At 41.0% G+C, this 21,711-nt stretch overlaps 1 protein-coding gene across 3 annotated transcripts in view; it reads right to left on the bottom strand.

Annotated features, from left to right (window-relative positions):
- Positions 1 to 11,785: 11,785 nt before the first annotated feature.
- SEC23A (SEC23 homolog A, COPII coat complex component) overlaps positions 11,786 to 21,711 on the bottom strand; it is a 28,457-nt gene continuing 18,531 nt past the window's right edge. For all 3 annotated transcript variants that reach the window (XM_062577307.1, XM_062577308.1, XM_062577309.1), the window contains exons 16-20: positions 20,561 to 20,722; positions 19,123 to 19,209; positions 17,475 to 17,630; positions 16,777 to 16,842; positions 11,786 to 13,335 (exon numbers count right to left, since the gene is read on the bottom strand). In XM_062577307.1, the coding sequence (XP_062433291.1) occupies positions 13,246 to 13,335; positions 16,777 to 16,842; positions 17,475 to 17,630; positions 19,123 to 19,209; positions 20,561 to 20,722 (561 nt within the window). In that variant the 3' untranslated portion in view covers positions 11,786 to 13,245. The remainder of the gene's footprint in view (positions 13,336 to 16,776; positions 16,843 to 17,474; positions 17,631 to 19,122; positions 19,210 to 20,560; positions 20,723 to 21,711) is intronic.

Below are 21,711 nucleotides of genomic sequence, written 5' to 3'. Positions count from 1 at the left end.
AGTACAGCACTAACCCCAGCAGAAGGAACAACTATCCAGATTAAGTCTAGAGACTACTGTGACAGTCAGCAACCAAAAGCTGCATACCTCAAAAAAAAAACAGCTTTAGCACAGTAGGACATAAGAGCTCCAACTCACATCAGCATGTCCCAGCAGTTCCTGGAGAAAAGCTTGACCTCTTGCTGGATGGCACAACCAAGACTACCTGCTTCACCCAACCCACTTCTCAGCGCTCTGCTGAAAATTCACCTGCATGGTGCTGCCCATCAGAGCACCAGCTGCCGATGGTGTCTCCACACAGCTGATGGCGTTTCCAAGGGCTTGTCAGCTGCAGCTCCCCCCAGATCTTAAGCACCTGAGCAAGCAGAGGGACTAACACATCACTGCATGGACCATGTGGCTCCAATTCCCTGCACTGCTTCAAGGAAGAAAGGTAATCGAGGAGCAAACTTCCAGTAGCCCTGACTCTTCCTCAGCTTGTATTTAGGGTTTTTTTCTATGTTTTGTCCCACTTATTTCAAGTGTCTTGATTCCTGTTGTTTATGACTGCTGAAAAACCTAGATGACAATTTGGACTTCTATTGAATGACTCTGACTTTTACTTAAATTTTAAGGAATGTCAGGCTATTTTCACAAAGCTGTATGTGCAACAGAATAGATGGGTTTTATTTTAGTCAACTTTATGCTTTGAATACACTACAACCTAATGCTGTATGAGGATGCAGTCATGTTAAATAAGGGGAGTTACACTGAAAGAAGAGCAATTCCACCTGGCAACCTGCAGTGCTGCTTTAGGCCATAAATGTGAGGTATTTTAGAATAGTATAAAATCTACAAAGAAGTTAAACTGTCAGTGTTTTAGAAAGCATGAAATTCTCTCCAAATTACTTGGTTATAAGAAAATGTCCATGCTTGCCCATGTTTCCTCCCAATAACAATGTGAGTGCTCTTTTCTGATCTCTACAGTAACTTACTGAATTATTAAAAAATATTTCACTGCAAAGTGCAAGGCCAGGTCCAGCAATTTATTCTAGCATGAGTAATGGGAGCATTAGCATACAAATGACACTGTGAGCAGATCTTGCAAATGTGCTTTCTAACCCTGCCCCATCTATTGAGTGGCAGGGCAGCTTCTCAGGTCATGCTGGTACGCTCAAGGAGGTCTAGATTCACCAGAACTGTGCAGCCATCCTGGATCTGCTCACGCGCTTGAAGGTCACTGTATTACCACATCCACAAAGTGAAAGCCTAGTTCATCAAACCCAAGATCACCAAATAGATCGTCTATTTGATAACCAAACTCGAGGGAAAAAAAACACCTAAATAAAGCAAAAACACCACCTCATCTGCATCACCAGTCCTATAATTTAGGTCTACAGCATCAGCATACTAACTTTCAGGCGTAAAGGGCATTTTTGGATTTCCGTGCAGCGCACAACGCCACCTGCTTCACTCTTCTCTTGGTTAACGTGACATAAGAGTATAAATTGGAGCTGGTGTCCCCACTGTCATCCCTATTCCGACCATAACTTTCATTCCTCCTGCACCTAACCCGGCATGGTGGCATCAGCCAGGTGCCGCTGCCCTGGATGGCCGCACTGTGGTGGGTACCAGCAACGCAGCACCATCCACCACGCCCCTAGCAAATGGCAGGGCTTCTAAAATCCACAGCCAAAGCCAAAAGTGTTTTTTTCAGAAGCTGAGTGGACTGAAAGTCATGTCCTTGTGGAATAGGAACGTTCAATATATCTATTCTACGATGTACGACATTCCAGATTTAGAAATTTTGCGAGTGTGCGTTAGTGGCCTGAGTGAAGATGACCACCTCTGCTGGATCCGAGCTGCTTTTGCTTCTTGCCAAGGGTGGAAGTGAATGGGGTTTAACTGTATCTGCATTGCGTTAAGGCAAAACTCCAACCTAATGTTACCGAAAAAAGAAACAAAGGGGAATCACTCAGATTTAAAGTGGCTCCTGGAGGGCAGGACTGTCATTAAAACTGGGTTGCAAGTTCTTCGAGTCGGTTGATGCCAGAATTTAGAACTAAAAGTAATAAAGATAGATGCACTGACAAAATACCCTCTAATTCTAATTAAAGGCTGGACTGATTTTATAGGCAACTAGAAATTTTGACAGCAGGCCCACTTGGCAAAGTAAGGAGCTGTTAATGAACTGAAATGTGAAACAAGAGCATCCAAGAAGTGGAAACAAGGACAGGAAGCAGAGAAGGATGATAAAAAGACAGAGCCAACTTGGAGCCCAAGCTGCTGAGGGGCATGAAGGGTAAAACGAAAGAGTTCTCTAAGTTTGCCAGTAGCAAACAAGCCCTAAGGAAATGTAAGACCATTGCTGAGCAGAAGAGGCAACCTGGTGGCAGACAGTTAGCAACAGCTAAAATACTTCATTGCTTTTTTGTCTCAGTTTTCACAAAGTTTCCAGACCTCCACAAGTACCAGCACAGTTTGAGAAGCAGGGACAGGCAACAGTAGAAGAGAAGCAAGTTAGGGACTACTTAGAGAACCTGGGTGTATTCATACCTACGGAGCTGGATGGGATCTACCCAAGGATAGTGAAAAAGCTAGGAATAGGATTGTGAGGCCCCATCATCCTCAAAATGTTGTGATGATCCAGGGAGGCACACGAAAAAAGGCTAAAGTCAAATCCATCTTTAAGAAAGGTCCAGAGGAAGCTAAGAGCAACTTAACCCTTCAGCTCAGTCTTGAGAAAAATCATGCAGCGCATCTTCTTGGGATCCACTTCCAAACACCTGAGGGACAAGAAGGCAGTGAGGAACAGTCAGCAAGGATTTACAAGGGCAGATCATGCCTGACAGATCTGATTACTGCAATAAAATCACTTGTTGTGGGGACAAGGGGAGAGCAGTGAATATAACATACAGCTCTGAGCATCCCTCAACATCAAAGCCACGAGTTCTGTCATTGCAAAAAAAAGCTTCTGCTGCAACGCCAACAACTCACAAGTTCCTTCACCCATCTGCAAAGGCACCTGTGACCACTCCAGCCTTCCATTTCCCTCTCTTTCCTGATCCTTTGGACCTCCTCGCTCAGGGTTACCTGTCTTACCTGTTTCCTGCCTTGCTGCAATTCCTGGCCAAGTTTTCTGCAGAACTGTTTAACTCATTTCTATAGCGCTTAGGACAGTGATCAGGTGCAAGTGTCCTCTTGTACTCTGACCTAATAATTCCATGTATATACTATGATTTTTTTTTCTTGAAGTTAGTAAAGGATGCTGGAGTTATCAGAAGCATTCATCCAACACTTAAAATTTCTAAGATAGCATATTCTGGACATTTTACACCCCCCCCCCCCCCCCAGATACTTGTTTTCTTACAGTAGTTCCAGTATGATGAATGTTTTGGGCAAGTCTTTGTCCAGCTCAATAGATATAACAGATCTCCTTTCCTTTAGTCAACTACCCCCAGCTTTTCTCCTTTCACAAATGAAAAAAGATGCATACAAATCAGTGGCTTAGTATTTAGTTTCTGCTTATTTTATTTTCTTTTCATCTGATGGGGACCAAAGGATGATCATCATTCTGCCGAATTCCTTCTCCTGTGCTTATTTGTGCACATTTGCTGTTACAAGTTCAGCTTTTCAAAAGATGTTTTGTTACAGTTAGGAGAGCTTCTGCTGATTCCATTAAAATGTTTTGGATTAGTCCTTTGTAGCTCTTCTTTCCAGATCTGCTCTTAAAATGTTATGACAGGTGGTTTACTTTAAAGGCTCGTCATTATTATTTTTATCTTAAAAGTTTAAGCAATGACAAAAAGAAGAAAGAAAAAAACATCATTGTGCTTTTCCAGAGAGGCGAATGTAACTCAGATCCTACACAGGTTTGGACTGTGCTTACACCAGAGTAAGAGGGGGAACATCAGAGACTTGGTTACACCAGCAGCCGGTGCAGAATCAGGCTTGTGTCCTCTTCAGGCTTCCCAAAGATCACACCAGTGATCGAAACAGTCCCAGCCACTCGGAAGCTGCAAAGCCATATTGCTGTTTTCTCCCGCTGCTGCCTCCACCCTGTCCTCCTTCCCTTGCACCGGTCTGGTAAAACGGCTCCACTGGAAAACCGGAGGCAGGGGTTACCTCCGGCCTCTCCGCAGCCAGAGCCCGGCTCCCGTGGCGGGTGAGCCCGCGCGCTCGGCTCCGCGTGCAGCACAACCAGCGCTTGCTTCATCGGGATCCCTGCGCAAGAGGGAGTGATTTCCTCTCTCGGCGAGACCGGCGGCAGAGGCTGTAACAGCCTCCTCTCGCTGTAAGAACACGGGAACCCTCCGTTGTAATGGGCGAGTATCTCCAATAATATACATTTTGGACAATACATATTTGTATCAGCAAATAGAATCAGTTGTGTCTAAGGTTAACACGCTGCAGAAACTGGCAAAAATAGAATCTATTCTGTTCAGAATAACTCCAAGATGTTTCAGGCTCTGCTTAGAGTGGGATTATGTCATCCATTACCAATTATACCCTCTCAAAAATAAATCCAGATTTATTTATATACATTGCTTAAATAGGACAAAGGGTAATTTTCTTTCAGATGCAACTGGCTTACTGAGAAGACTTGTCACCGAATCAGAGAATGGCTGAGGTTGGAAGAGCCCTCTGGAGATCATCTAGTCCAACCTCCCTGCTCAGCAGGGTCACCTACAGCATGGTAGACAGGGTTGCATCCAGGCAGGCCTCGAAGATCTCCAGAGAAGGAGACTCCACAACCTCTCTGGGCAACCTGCTCCAGTGCTCCGTCACTCTCACAGGGAAGAAATTCCTCCTCATGGTCAGGCAGAACTTCCTGTGCTTCAATTTCTGCCCATTGCCTCTTGTCCTGTCACACGGGACAACTGAAAAGAGTTTGTCCCCGTCCCCTTGACACCCTCCCTTCAGGTACTTGTACACATTGATCAGATCCCCCCTCAGTCTTCTCTTCCCCAGGCTGAACAGGCCCAGCTCTCGCAGCCGTTCCTCAGAGGGCAGGTGCTCCAGCCCTCTGATCATCTTTGTAGCCCTACGCTGGACTCTCTCCAGTAGCTCCATGTCTCTCTTGGACTGGGGAGCCCAGACCTGGACACAGTACTCGAGATGAGGCCTCCCCAGGGCTGAGTAGAGGGGCAGGATCACCTCCCTCGACCTGCTGGCAACACTCTTCCCAATGCACCCCAGGAGACCATTGGCCTTCTTGGCCACAAGGGCACATTGCTGGCTCATGGTCAACCTGTCATCCACCAGCCTCCCAGGTCCTTCTCTGCAGAGCTGCTCTCCAGAAGATCAGCCCCCAGCTCGTACTGGTGCCTAGGGTTATTTGTCTCTAGGTGCAGGACTCTGCACTTGCCCATGTTGAACCTCACAAGGTTCCTCTCTGCCCAACTCTCCAGCCTGTCCAGGTCTCTCTGAATGGCAGCACAGCCCTCAGGTGTGTCAGCCACTCCTCGCAGCTTGGGATCATCAGCAAACTTGCTGAGGAGGCACTCTGTCCCCTCACCCAGGTGACTGACAACTAAGTTCAACACTTATTGATGAACAAGTTGTCATTTCATGTATCTCAGGTACTTATGCACAGAGAACAATTTAATTTGTTTAATCTGCTTTCAGTTCACTCTGATTTAGGCGGTTTAGCCTTTGAAAGTGTTCTACCTACATGTTATCTTTTCAATTAAAAACATATCTCAGGAAATATTTCCTAATGAGTTTATACATAGAGATTCAAGGAGAGGAATCTCGGTCCATCTCCTGCAGCCCATGGGACTATTTGGATTTGGGCTACAACTCTGCAGGTAACAAGTAGCCTGTGCAAGGATCCACGCTTACATTTGTGAATTTTCAATGAAGCTGAAAGGAGCAGAGATGGAAATGGGACTCTTCATGCAGCAGTCTGGAGGCATTACATGCAATCATTATATGTCTTGGTTTTCTACCACGTCTTGTTTTCTACCACGGGCGTACTCGTTCATTCGCAAAGAAAGTCCATTCACAGCCCTCAGCCAGGAAGAGGTTATTAAGCCACTTAAACCGCTGCCTCAGTCTGGAAGGTGCAGCCATGACATTTCCTGCATCCCTGCTCAAAAGCATCCTGTCGCCATGCGACCAACACATCTGATAAGTACAGAGAAAAGCGATTTCAGCTGTTCCCGAAGGAAAGGAAGCAACTGCAGAGCATTTATGCAGCGGAAGCTCAACCACTTTTTTGAGTCAGCTGAATTATAAAAATAGAAATCAGAGTGTACTTGGCTTAACTTTTAATGGGCAAAAAAATCAGAAAACGGAACGGAGTGCGGGTTTGTTTGCAGTGCAGACACGGCACACCTTGCTCTGCCAGGCCCGCGGTGACGTTCTCCTCCCCACACAGCTTCGCTTCGGGGCATTTCTGCTTTCCCCAGAAGTGGCCACCACCCGTAGCTTGCTGGAGGATGCCGAGCCGGAGTGCCCGGAGAAATGAAGGCTGGGACATCTTGCCAGCATCCAGGGTTAACTCAGCTCCCCATGCGGCAGCTAGCAAGGATTTTTCTCCTCCGATTAGATCAGCAGGGACCACCAAGATACCAGGTCTATTTTTCTGTCATTTGATGTGGCCAACCGGCTCCTTTCACCTGGGCATTTCACTTAAAATTCCTCGCGGTTGCAGAGAACCCTGGACCTTGCCAAATACCTTCGCTCTCTCCTGCTTTTTCCCCTGTGACACAGCGTTAGTTTCATCTTGCATTTTTGTAAGAAAGGTGTTAGTTCTGCAAGAGATGTTAAAATACCTCTTGCGGCTGGCAGTTCATGCCTGGAGGCGCTGGGGTCTCCCATCAGAAGGAAGAGCCTGTTGCACAGTTACAGCTGTGGGGGATTAGATCTGATGGCCGTCGCTCTTTCCAGACCCACCTTTACTTCTGCAATCAATTTTAGCTTCAGCAAGCCTGTGATAAAGTCCTCCTTCTCTAACAGACAAAACACACATTCTGCTAAGCTCTGCACCTGCTTAGCTCTCTAGTTTTCTGCTGTTACAGGAACAAAAAGTCCCATTATTTTGTTTGGTGCCATCGTGTAAAGAGTGTCATCTTCTGCTTCCTCCACCTTCTGCAGGGCAGTGGGAGCAAGTCGGAAACGAGAGCGGATGTCCTCCCGTGTCGTAGCATTGCTCAAGGTCCCGTGCTAGAGCTAAGATATGGGCTATGTTTCTCCCAGTGCAGTATTTAGAATGAGTGGACACAATACGGGAATTCCTATGCAAGGGCCACGTTTTGATCCGAAGAAGACCGGCAGCAGCCCTCACCCCGCTCCACGGCATGTGCCACGAAACCAGCCAGCGCCAGGCAGCCAGGGAGCCGGCTGGCGAGGCGCACGGCATGGACAAGCTGCAGCCACTGGTGACAACCGCCAGTGTTTAAAGCATGCAGCCAAAATCAATTTATGGACCTGAATTTCATTGTTTACCTTTTAGTGCCACAGTCCTTTCTTTGGACAAGCGCTTGCACTCTTAGGCACAATCTGCTATTTTAAACAAGCTTTTACATTAAATTCAGAGCAGAGCAACAGCTTCATTAATTTTTCCATCTGTTCTGTTCAGGCTCATTGGCTTTCATGTAACATTTAACTTTTGTATGAACCCAAAAAGCCAGAAGTTAAGCTGAGCTCAGCTCTACTGTGTTTCATGACCTGACAAGAGACAATGAAATTGTTTGCTCAGATTTGGGAGAAGAACAGGACAGGATCCTGCTCACTTCCAAAGGACCTTAATACACCAGCTGTGCAACCTTGGGAGGAGAGCTGAGGCCAAGCAGTGGCATTAACCAGCAGCAACTCACAGACACCAGGAAGCAAATGCCTTCAATTAAGGGCATTTCACAGAGTTCAAGGACTGGCTATGGCACCCAACAGACATATGCTCGCCCTTTGCTGGTGGGGTGGCCTCCAGGTGCGGCCAGGTTTGACCACCCTTGATCTTTTCCCTGGCTCAGGGGTGGGTGTTCCCCATAGCGGTCTCCTAACCACGCACCACTCACCGGCCAGGCGTTTTCAGTGCCCCTCTCGTGTGACTGCCTAGCTCCTGCAGCTTGCAAACCAAAGCAGTTGGGCTGCACACCCCAGCGAGCCACCTGCGCATCAATACACCAGCACGTCCCTGCTCACCGGTCCCGGCAGCCACACGCAACTCCCAAGCAGATTAGACGCGTTGGATCTGTTTCTGCCTAGCATGGGTGAGGAGTGTGTCCTTGCCTGCCTTCTCATGTAGGAAAAGAGATGATTTGAGAAGCAAAAGATGCAATCTGTATTTGGAATAATGCAGGGGTCATTGAAATAAAAGAATTGCTCCCCTGTGTCCTATGCAGAAGGATGCACGCTGCATAGTGATGTTCCCAGCACCTGTTCTTTCTGAAGCTGGTGGTGGGACCACGTTCTCAGCATGCACCTTATCCTACACTATAAGGAAAGAAATCAAAATAAAAGCATTTCTGTCGCTGTTGATTAAAAGAGATTTTACTTTCAATTTCTGAAGCATTTTAGACCAAACTTTCCCTCTATTTTCAAGTTAGAAAATACTCTCATTTAACTACAGAAAAGCCACAAGAAGGAAGTAGGAGATGTCTTGGACATAATTCAGTGCTTTTAAATGGTCAGTTAAGCAATATTTAGGGTCTTGTAAGGTTTTTTTCTAAAAGGCAACACTGACACTGAAATTCCTGGCACAGCCCTGTTCATTGTAAAAGCACCGTTCTGTTTTCTTGGTAATAGCAAGAATCAGAGAGAGGGTAAATTCTTTGCTGAGCTCTGAGTTTCTGGTATTGCATCTCTGGGTCACAGGAAATACTGGACCAACCATTGGTCGTTCCAGAAAGCTTTCTCTCGTCGGCTTCTCGTGGATCACATTTCCACATTCAAGCAGTTTCTTGCTCTCTGCTTAGCCTTTTTGGACAGTTTTGTTTTGCCTATTTCTTTCCACTTCAAGCCAGGACCCTGAAAAAACATTTTGCCAATACATCAAAGTATTCTACCCAGTCCTTTAAATAGCCCATGTTTTAGGTGATGGCTCCTAATGCTCCAAAGGGCTTATTCCAAATTAGAGCTTAAATCCTAGCACTTTTCCTGAACAAAGCTCTCTCACTTAAATCTTCAGCACACTGTAGAGATCAACTATGGACATAATCCAATAAAGAGTCTTAAAAACAAACACATATTTATATAAAGAGAGGAAACTTAGATTACGCATATTTTCAGTATGCTTTAAAAGAAAAAAAAAAGGACTTAGGAAAAGTAACTTTTAACAGCAAAAATAAAAGCAGAAATCTCGTACAGTTAGATAAGTGCATTTCCTATTAGCAACTATGAGGAGGCAGCAATGCAAGGGCACAACCACCCAACAGTAACTGCAGAAGATCCTGTAGTAGGAAGGAAAAGGAGAAGACGTCACAGATGGCATTAGGGGACAACATAGGAGTACAGAAGGACTGTGCCAAAATAATGCTTGTCATGGCTCCCTTGATGATGCTACAAGAAGCTTTTGCACCCAAAAAAGGCTTTATTCATTTGCCCATGCTGCAGAGAGTGAGGAGAACCATCAGGACAACCGCTGGACAGTTGCAACCGAGTCATCAACAAGGAATGTACAACTAGACAATCACCAGGTACCATTTTAGGACTCAGGATGGTCCAAACTACACCAGCTCTGGGACTTTTTCCCGTTCACATAAGAAGAGCTGACAAAGTGAGAGTAGCTCTATGTTGCAGGCTGGTCTAAATATACGGAGAGCTTGAGGAGATATTAAATAGACTGTAAGAATGGGACTTCAGTACAAAATATTTTTCTCTATTGACTTTTCTAAAGAAAGTAATAATAAAAAAATCACAACCTAACAAAGCAGAGAAGAGACAGCCTGATTTCTCCCTCCCTTACCTCTCATTGCCCACTGATAATTTTCAGTCTTCAATTTTCCTGTCCTTAACAGAGCAGTCAGTCAGCAAACCGGTTTTATCCCTTTTTTTGCAGAAGGCTACTTCTTCTTAGTGCAAGGCACAGGATTAAAAATCTCTCTAGGCTTCTTTCATAAGGAGATGTGACCAACTTTCCCTCTGATTTCCAATCTGTGTCCAGCCAAAGCCAAGTATTTCAAGAAATCATTTCAAGGCCTCCATATTTCACAAAATCATTGCAAGGCCTCCAATCATAGTTAAATAGCTCAAACCTTGTGATAAGGCAGCAGGGTTATGGATACTGCATCTTAGTCATACCTCTTCACCAAGAAACCGAGGTAACACAGCTGCTAGCAAATGGCCAGCAACTTACCATTTTTAAACCATTTTCTCCTGTAGCACAAACCTAGAACATACTATTGACTTAAATATTGACCAATTTTCAGTCATAACAAACAGCCTACCTCCCAAGCAACTGGAAAAGACATTTTAAGTTTCTGTGGAAAATGCAATCAATTGCATCAGATCTGGATAACCTCTAAACAAGAAATTTTCACTGTGAAATCCCACACAAGTGTTGTAGAGAAGCTTTTTAAAAAACAAGATAGGCTGTTCATGGCTCTGCCCATCAGTTACAGCACCAGTTTTAGAATACATCTGTCTTTATTGCCTGCCAGGAAACTTTACCAATCATATATAAGATCTATTGTAAATAAGACATCTTCATGTTTAATTTACTCGTTGTTTTTTAAATTCCATGCACAAGCGTTTAGCAAGGCTTACAACATCACACTGAGCGGTAGAAGAAAATCACAATTGACATCAATGCTGCCAAAACTGGATTTGAAAAACTATCATCTTTTCCCTTAGTGCTATAGCAACATTCTGTTAGCCCTGACTTCAAGAAACGTAAGAGGACTCTCACCCAGCAAACTGGAGGCTGCCAGCCTGTCCTACAGATGTGAGCCCTGCATCTCCTATACATTCTGGTCATATGTTAAAAGGAAATTAAGTGAGCAAGAACGGAAGAGTACCTTACAGAAGACGTTCTGTGTAACGGTCAGAAATCCCTTGAACACAATCAGGAGAAGGGAAGCTGCTGGGGAATCAGCAGGACTGCTCGCTGGTGAAGGAATAAAAGGGGGCACTCGGGAATGACAAAGCCCCAGAGAAGCTCAGTGAATTCTTCACTACTGAAGGTACGGGGGAAGCCACCACTTCCAGCGCGCTCTTGGCAGCAGATAGGTCAGATGAGCTACGTCAGTTTTATGAAAACGTGCAAGCAGTATTACACTAAGCAGATAACTGAGATATTAGTAAGTCACCAGGACTGGATGGCATTCTTCCAAGAGTTCTGGAGGAACTAAGCCATGGAAAATCAGACTTGCTAGCCAAGGTGTGTAACTACCACTACACACGCTCACTGCTGCCAGCGTCACTCTCCTCCACTACGGCGGCTGCTGGGGGAATCCTGCAAGTGACAGCCTGAGGCTAATCTCCATCCCTGGTAAGACGGTAGGGTCTGTAACAAAGAACAACACTCCTGAGCTCACAGATAGTCATGGGCTTTGGCGAAAGAGTCAGCACATCTTCTGTGAAGAGAAACCCTGCCTCACTAACGAGCTCGTGCTTTTGGAATGGGTCAATAAGCAGGAAGATAAAGGTAATACATATCCGGATTTTCAAAAAGCCTTTGACAACGTTAAACAGCTAAAGCTACAGAAGAAACTAAAGTTGCCAAAGGACTGAATGAAAGAACTTAATTTTCTAAATGGCAATTTCCTAAATTGCCATTAATGTAAGCAGTTCTGTATCTCCCGAACTTGAACAAGTTTGATGTCAATCGCTACATGAATAAAAGATGTGAAGTTATTCTGAATAATATCATTACCAGCTTTATTTTCATATTTCATTTCAAGCACTGACAGAAAACCAGCACAATAAATACAAAAAATGAGAGAAAAACATATGTTTTATTTATATTGAGGCAAATGGAGCTCAACCTCATTTAGATAAAAGAAATGGAGAGCAATTGATTTAATCAGGTTTCCCAGAATTTATAGACAAACAGGAAAAAAAACCCTCAGGCTTATCACACCAATATAGGATTGAATCTCCTATGTCCAACATTCTCTCCCTTCCTTGCTTCGGGCTTGGCACAATTTTGTATTATCCAATACCACATTTCACATATGTATTTGTCAAAATGTTGTATTACCTCTGTAAACATCTATTGTATGTGTAAATTTCAAAAAGTAAATGGGAAAACCTATTAATTTACCCCTCAAAATCAGGTATGAACTAAGCACTGAATTAATTACAGCATATTCTATATAATACTGTTTCAACAAGAACAGCAGCCTGTTGAACTCATAAAAGAAGCAGAAACAAAAAGTGTATGTGCAGTGTCATGCATTAGTGTAATGACATTGTAAGGCATTATCAAAAAAGGTAAATATATGTTTTAAAAGTATACTCAGACAAAAATCAAAGGCTATACTTCTAGTCAGTTCATTTTGGTAGTGTATGGTTTCTCTTTAGCTCTAGCTAAAAATACTTATTTTTGAACATATTCATTTGTTACTCTTTTTCTGATAATAGATACTTTTGTCAAAAATACACCATGTGGATTCTAAACTTTGCACAATTAACAGTATTTTTTTTTAATTTTTTTCTGTCCAAATTCTTTATATAATATAAAGAGTAAGAAAAACTCCACTCCCAAAGAATCAAGTAGGATGAAAGGAAAGGGAAAATACTTGAAATTAAATGGTCCTAAAACAACCAGCACATGAACAATAATTGATCACTGCAGAAAAAAGCTTAGCAGACTAAGTCAGAGGAGTGAGTTAGGATTATTGTTATACGGATTTTTTGGTGCTTTTTCATACACTTCTTGCTCAAATTGAGTAAATAAAAGTAGTCATACGGCAGTCTGGAAAACCCGGTGTCACCAAAGATTTCTTTTATTGTTCAACACGCCTTTGTAGTGCAAAGTAGAATCAGCTCAACCATTTAAAAAGAAAGGAAAAATCACGTTTCAAACTTGTTATAAATGTTTTCAATGTAATTATAGTATTACATTAACCAAAATGACTGTTCTTTTTCCTCTAATTATAATCTAACTTGATCTACTCCCTGTCTTCTTTACACACTGCAGTTTATATTAAGACATTGCTGATAACAAAAGCTTTTCTTTGAAAACAACACTGCTTTAAATTTAGTCAGGCAGCTTGTGCATATCAGAGCACTCTGTCAAGAGAGATATGGAACAGGGTGAAGGAGAAAAAGATGAAATATGGCTCCAGCTTATCTGTGCCTTTAATTCACAGCAGAATCTCAGGCAGCACTAGATACAGCAAGTTTCTTCAGATGATCCATAAATACTTGCAAGCTGACATCATCTGTAAGAATGGGTGCTCCAGACTCCTAGGCAAGTAAAGCAAACAAGCAGAACGTGTTATACTTATTGTGAAGAAAATGTATTTTTAATATGCAGTATGTTCCATTAAATCAACACTTCATAAAAAGATCTTAGAAACACATCATTGCTGACATCCTCTGACAAAAAACAGGTTGTTGTAAATGTACATATATTTTTATATGTTTACATAAATTTGGGCATAAACCACAACTACATTGTTTCCCCTGTTAATGTATATTGCAACATGTCCCAGTATGGTGACATAATCATACAAACTCAGAGTTTCTGATAGTTGCCAAATGCTGGCTTAAACATTTTAAAAAGTGAGTAAAACTTCCATGCAACAACTCCCATATCATCCCTATCACAGCGGAGCAAGATGGAGATGAGAGAAACAGAAATATGTAAGTGACACAACAAGTAAATCCTTGTCTAACACTGAAGCCCAAGCTTATCAAAATGGCAAATGGAAGAAAAATCCACTGCAGGTCTGATCCGACACTGAATGAAGGTTTTTTTCAAGGGAAGTTGGGCCAATCCTTTCCTACAGCTCTGTGCCACCTCAAAGAACCATAAAAGGTTCATACCTGAAGGTCATACATTGCAAAATCCAGTCATAAAAGATGAAAACCCTTTGTGGAGAGATTTTTACAATTTACTTTTTGACCTCAGAAGGTTCTTCCTTTACTATTAAGCAAATTCCCAGCCTAAATAAAACAGCAGAGTTGGTGACTCTGCAAATGTTAGATAGCAACTCTCAAGACCTCTGAAGTAAATCTGCAATTACCTCCATTTACAGATATATGAGGAATTCCTATACATCTCAACAAATCAACCATTTCAAAGGTACTACACACCCGCAATTCTAAATGAAATCAGAGTTGTTTTACAAAACCTTTCAAAATCGAGACAGGAAAGTCTTAATGAGGAGCCTCTAAACTGGTGCTCCTTTTTGAGGACCGTTGAAAACCAGGTAACGATCAAGGGACAAATCCACAAGCTCTAGCAGTTCTTGCTTGACTGCATTACACTTAACACACTACACAGTGTATGTCAGGGAAGAGCCCTAACACTGGGACTGCCTACCAACTGTTGGTGGCAGGGTGAGAATAAAGCACCTTCTGCTTCCAAGCCTGCCAAATGCCAAGTCTGAACTCTCCTTACTTAAGAAGCTGCAAGGGAATTACAAATAGCTTAGTTCTGGGGCCAGATATAGCTCACCACTTCGTGTCTCACACACAGAAGGGGAGTACATCATCCTTTACTTAATATATTGCCAGTGTAACCCAGTGTACCTAAAACTAAAACACGAGCTCTGCTCTCGAGGCTGAGCAATGCCTCCGCACAGGCAGCTGCTCTCACCGACAGTAGTAGGTTTACTCTGAAGACTAGGAATGGCTTATTACAGATGGTAAAACAGAGAGTATTTTATTTGCTGTGGAATAAGACAAAAAAACCCAGCAGGGTCTTGCTGCACAATGTACAATTACACAGATCACCTTAAGTTCTACTTTCTGCTCCAAAATAGCTTACTATGACATCTCAAAATCTTGAGCTAAGACATAGTTAAATTTCATATTTATAATGGTTTAGTGATGGACTGTTAGGCATCTGGTAAGATTTTTGCCATTTACCTACTCTTTCATTTTAAATTGCAAATTTCCCATAATCCCCAAGACCAAAAGAGAAAAAAAAAAGGTGAAAATAATGGCATGCTCAAATAAATATCCTCAGAGACTACCAATACAAACTTCCAAAGTATACAGAATGAAACTGTATGATAAAAGGTTACCATTATTTTCTGAAAACATTTTAAATACAATATAAGGCACTTATCTGATGAGATTTAGAAAAATTTTTATTTTAATATTTAAAAAACAAAACTAATCAGCTCATCACCTCCCGAAATATGGTTTCAGTGGGGTGCCAGTGCCCTCTTCTGGTCAGTGTGGACTAACAATATTTTCTGGAAACTTTCAGCTTACACAAAAATGACACAAAATGACATGAAACAATTCAGGAAGCTCAGGAGAAAAAAAGTGAACAAACCAGTTCAGTTTAACATTTTCTCTCAACAGTCACTTTCCTGAATTTCTAATTTTTACTTAGTTCAATTTTATTCACACAAAACCAGCAGGCTATTATGTTGAGTACAAACATGGCAATGCCACTGGGAAGATTAACACAGTTTTTCTTACGTTATCCATAATTGAATACTTTACAACAGTAAAAGAAAAGCTGTCTTTTCCTAGGTACATCAGAAAAAAAAAATCTCACTTCAATTACTCAGCATGAACAGCTTTCTTTCAGATCAGTTCAAAGATTGTTTTGTATTTGCATTTAGATTTGGGATACTATTTCATTTGCTTACTAATTAAATAAGCAGGAAACACCGTGAGAAATTTCAAAACTTCAAAAACTTCTTGGATAAAAACTAGATCTTTTAAACTATGGGGATTATTCGTGTGTGTTGCGGATGTGATAGGACAGACACACCAACAGACTGCTGGCTAGGATACTGACTCTGGAGGAGGGAGAGCTGGGTTCAAATCCTGCTGACCTGACTCAGTGTAAGTTGTTCATGTATTTCCACATTTCCACTCTGGAACTCAGCACTCTTTCCTGATGAAAGTTTCATTGCATCCAATACATCACAATGAAAACAGACCCTGATAGATCTTATCTGACAAAAATTACTGTCAAAAAAAATCCTGCAAAGCTCTATTTATTAATGACTTGCATACTGTAGGCTTTAGCAAAATACTTGAAAAGCACAGTTGACGTGTAGGTCCCAGGAACTGCTGCGTTTATGTGTCAGATGCAATCACATTTCCACAACAAAATTAGACTGCACTGGTGCTCACCCACAGCAGTATTTCTCTTTCTACTATAAAAGCTGAACTTGGAAGGAAAACATGGAACCACAACGCAACAGTCAAAAACATAAGCTGCTGCAGAGTTTTATTTCTTGAACTCATAACTTTCCCCCTAGAGACAACATTTGAAAAGCTGAATCCTCACCACAGGGGACCAAAAAAAGGAAACACCACCACATCAATATTGGTATACTTTTCAGTTCTTGCTCAACCTCAACATTTATTTGCTATAGTCAGAAAATGCTGCACTGCTCTTTATTGGGGTAAGAACTCTCATTCCAAAGAATCTGAAGGTATCCATCTAAGACAGATTGCTAGACATGAAAGTAGACTAACTGAAGCTTAAAGCAGCAAGCCATATCTTCTTTTTTGAAGAAGAAGAAATGAAATCCACTCTTTTAAATCTTAGTTATTCTGATGGCATCAGGCCAATACTGCATTTCTTTTCCAGTTTTAACACTGGACATTATTACTTATATGTACACAATGTCTTACTTGATTTCTGAAACAGAGAAAGGGAAAACAAAAATATTTCATGCATACAAGCCTCATCAGTAGATTCATACTTACCTGTCCCCATGCATACATATTGTTATGAGTCTGAGAGGGATTTACTTTCGAAAGCAGGAAACGAGCCTTTAAAAAAGAAAAAAAGGGCAATAAATTAATCTTCTAAAATAAAAGGGTTTTTATGCTCAGAAAACATACTTATATATGCAAAATGTAATATACCATTTCTACTATTTTAATATAAAAATGTGCACAATTGCCTATTTAGAAGAGCAAGTAGAATAGCCTTTCTAGACTAGTAACTTCTTAGATTCTATAGTTCTAATGCGTAAATGCTAACAATTTCGAGAAGTAACAGAAAGTAAGCTTTTCCTTTTTTTAAAAAAAAAAAAAAAGCACCAGCAAAACAAACAAGTATCAATAAAATATTAGTGAAAAAGACTTCGAAAAAATAAAACTAAGAATAATTCTACTGTTGATCAGAGACTGTGACAAGGCTTATCTTTTTATTCTGCACATCTCATACAAGGAATGAGAGAGTCCAACCTGGTATAATTAAATTAGTGATAAACAATAGGATTCATGAATTAGACAAAAAGGTACTGTTAAGTGTCTGGCTCTGTCAAAGCTTTAAACTTCCGTATGTTAACTTACAATTTACATGTATTTTAAGCAGAGAAATGCAAGTTTACTATATGAAGTCTGCAGGTATTACTAATTATCACTTCTTAGATTATATAATTCGTATTTTACCATACCTGGCTTCCTCCATGCTCTGTATCAATGTATCTGGGCATTGGAAATCTGGAATGGAGAATTTCTTGGGCATCATCTATCGGAGCTTGTAGCAAGTGATGAAAGTTTTCATATTCTGGCATGTCTTGGTAACCTGACTTACGCCACTGAGCTATGGTCTGGAGATTGGGGGAGGCAGAAGCACAGAATTAATTTATCAATCATTCTTAGCAAATAAAACAGCTTTTAAGAGAAGAATGTGCCATTGCTGACCTCTTCTTTACCGCCCATTCCTTTCTACCCTATAGTATGTAAGTTAAATTTTTAAAAGCCTCTGTAAATATAAGGTCTAAAAGGATATGCAAGTAATAAACCTCTACTTTTTTTAAACAATGTTTTACATAACTATTTCCTTTTTTTGTCACCCTTTATAGGCTAAACATTTAGTACATGAGGTCTGACCATGAGGTCAGAGACTATTATTTACAGTTCTCTAATGTGTACTTTTATGACACATCAGAAATAAGTATCTGAATCGCTATGCACCTTTCAGGGCTCACAGCACTGCCTCCCCACCTTCTACCAGTGGGGCTGGCTGCTCAGGACCAGCTCACTGATACAAGCTGTTGGGAGGACAGACCTGGAGGGTCCCTCAGCAGGGGTTCCCCCTCTTTTGCTTGTGAGCTGCTTTTAATCCGTGGCTCCACGCTTGGCGCCTGCCTGAGCTACACTGCAGCAGCGTTGCAGCCACACCTGCACCTGGCCACGTACCCTGCTGATCTGGACTTCCTGGCCTGAGCTCAGACCTGTCTCATCACTCTGGGCTTGCCTGGCTATCACTGCCTTCGCCAGGCAAACCCTGCTCACCTCACTCGGGTCAGTGCTGTGGGGCAGACCCCTCTGCTGGGGCCGTGGCCGTTGCCTCCGCCTGCCCTGTTATCATGCTCTGCTCCCAGCCCCTCTTACCTTAGGGAGCAGTCTGCCCCTGCTGCTCCCTGACAGCATCTTACAAAAATACAGAGAATGTTTTTCTGCTTTGAAAAGTGCTAAAGTTCAGTGACTATTTTTAAAAGTGCAGCTAGCAGAACATAACCCAGAGCAGTATTTCTCAAACTCTTAGCTGGGAACCCTTTGTGACTGTAAAGCAGTAAAAAGGAACAGCTCAATTCCTCCGGGCAGCAAAGCAAGAGCAAGTCATAAGCATTTATATTACTAGGGAATGCCAATCTACTCAACTGCTAGAAGCAGCTTAGTTCCTCCAGCACAGTGCAGATGAAGGGTGACTGTAATACCTGGTGTTCTCATTCTCGCATCCCCAAAGAACTACAGTCCAGAGGCTGAAAATAAGTTAGCAAAAAAGGCAAGGGGAGGAAGAATTGTAAAACAGCAAACAACACTTTTAAAAAGTTGGAAAAAATACTGGTCTAAAACAAATAATCTCATACTGAAGCTAATTCACCTTAAACTTATCACAAAAAACAGGACCAAAATAGCAAGTAATGCCAGGTACCTGTATATAGGGCATGTAATGCCACAAATGTGAATTAGGAATCCTTTCAAGTTTAACTGTACTAGCCTTGCGGATGAGATCAAGCACTGCAGAGCTTTACTTTCATAATGAAATATTATTACAGAAAATGGAATATTTATTTAAGAAATGATTAATCTTACCTCTCCATGATAAATAAGGATCTGGAAAAAAGTGTCCATAAGAAGAATGCGATCTGGTAAAATGCTGCTGCTATCCAGAAGAACAGGCTAAAATAAAAATAAACACAAACAGAAAGAGAACAATATACCAACTGGTGCAGAACTGAGCAATCAGATGGCATTACAGGCTGCCTCAATCAGTCGCTGACTCTTAGGAACTTTTAAGATCACCTACGAAAGTTCCGTATTTGTTCATTTTCCAGCTATACATCTGCAACCTCCACAATCTCATTCTGAAACTATCCAGCTTGATTCTGAATAACAATTTCATGAGAGCGATAAAAATGGCATCCATGAGCTAAAAGCTATTTCATTATTATGCGCTTTTCCAGTTGTTCAAATACATCCACTTTTACCCATACAATGATATTAACTTTAATGATACTTCAGTGTCTAAAGATTCAGTAGTTACTCAAACAGGGGATTTGGGTGTTCAGGATTTTTTTCAGTCTTGTCCTTGAAGTTATTATTACTCTACATATGTATGTGCAGATATATATATATACATATGCACATATACATATACACGTGTGTGTATAGATACACACACACATAGTAATACTCATGATTTATGAGTTCTAATGTAATATTTAAACCTTCAATATTTTAATTCATGTTTTTATGGGTGGTGACATCAGGTTGGTGCCATAGGAATTATTTTGATCAATCATATTAGGGATACCAAAAATAATCATTATTACAAGAACTGAGAAGACAAAACATTGCCTTATTATTCGTTCTATACTAAAGTGTCATCTTCTCCCCCTTTGATCATGTAGAGCTTGATCGCGTTTCCATCACTCATGTCACTAACTGTTATTTATACACAAATGAATGCTCTCACTCTTGTGAATAGCTCTCCACAAACTACCTCATTACTTCAACTAAAATTCCACTTTAAAACCCTTTTTCTTCTGCCACGACATAGTCTAAAAAAATCTTGACAAAAGTTAGGGCGCCAAGACTCTGCCTACTCTGTTACTTTTCACTGTCTCCCACTTTCCTCATTCTCTTCTACCTATCAAACTAATTTTGCAATTTCTTGTGTTACAGTTCTATTACACACTTCTTAGGGGATGATCTTTTTATTCTGGGTTTGTACAGGATGTAGAATAAGGTCAAATGCATGGTTCTGTAACAAACCTATGTATTATGGTAACTACACCAAAATCAGAAGCAATCGTTTCTAGATAAGGGTACTAAGGTGGAAAGAGTTTTGTACATTTCCAAAAACATTTCTTTCAAAATCTACTGAAAAAGTATATTTTGAAATAAAATATTTTCTGACATGGTTTACATTCTGATGCCACAAAAACAAAAGCAAAACTCCTATTGGTTTCAACAAGTAAATAAAAAAACAGAGTCTTTTAACCTACAATTATGTTACACGGAATGATACCTCTGGAGGTCCATTGAAGGAGTAGGCATAGAGAATCGGTTGAACCATGATAAGCGACTGGGTTAGATCTTGACGCATAAAATGATGACGATAGTATGAGCTCTCATCTGGACTGTTGTTAAAAACTTGTAAGAAAGGAGATCTTCTCAAGTGAAACATGAACTACAAAAAAAACAAAAACAAAAACACACACACACACACAGCTGTTTTGAACTTTCACAGATAAAAAGGAGGATCGAACAAGGAGAAAAAGATGTTTTTTGCAAGAACAAACCAGATGAGATTAATGCCACTGCAAAACTGAATTTCAAGTCCTTTAACATTTCTAACTTGTATAGACACCTTCCCCAGATACACAGATATACACAGAAAGACACCTCAAAATGGCCAAAAGTTTAACAATTCTTCTCCAGTACTAACTGATAGTGTATCTGAACATTGTCAAAACCATACTGCAAGTTGTACAATTCCTATGAGAGAGGTTGCTTCATTTGAACACAAAGCGTTATAGCAAGTTAACAGTTAAAAAAAAGTAAATAACCACAGCAAAGCTGAACTTTGTTAGACAAAATGGAAGAAGCAAAACATTTCACTGATGAATCAATCTCCTCATAGCAGTTAACTTCAGGTAGGTAATTTAACAGACATACCATGGAAATTATGAAAAGTTCAAAAGTAACATAGTTTACCAGAACAGAGTAGGTTATTAGAACGGATTATTAACACAGGAGCAGTTTACTTAAAGTATAATTTAGTCAAGCTGAAGTTCATGATGTATCATATATCAAGTTCCTCATTATAAACCATATAGAAAAGAAACTACAAAGCAAAAATGTGTATTTTCTCATGTTTTCTGAATTTCTTTGTTAAAACTACTTAAAATACAATGTTATTATCTGAGTTACAAACTCAGTTAAGACGAGGAATCCATTATAATAGAACCAAACAATACAGAGAGTCAGAGAGTGAATTCTGTAAAGACAGAAGGTAAGAGGGAAAACAGAAGCAGAGTCAATAGAGATGATCATTTAGAAGTTACATGCCAGGGAATAGCTAAAGTGTGTTTTTTTCACTCTGATATCCTGTATAAAGCCAGTATAAAGTATATCCACTAAGCATTTATTCTTTACCTATTACAGACACACCTTCCT

This window comes from Rhea pennata, chromosome 5 (genome assembly GCF_028389875.1).
Source record: "Rhea pennata isolate bPtePen1 chromosome 5, bPtePen1.pri, whole genome shotgun sequence".
Classification (NCBI taxonomy): domain Eukaryota; kingdom Metazoa; phylum Chordata; class Aves; order Rheiformes; family Rheidae; genus Rhea; species Rhea pennata.
Note: the sequence above shows the minus strand (reverse complement) of the source record. Positions and strands in the feature narration are given on the sequence as shown.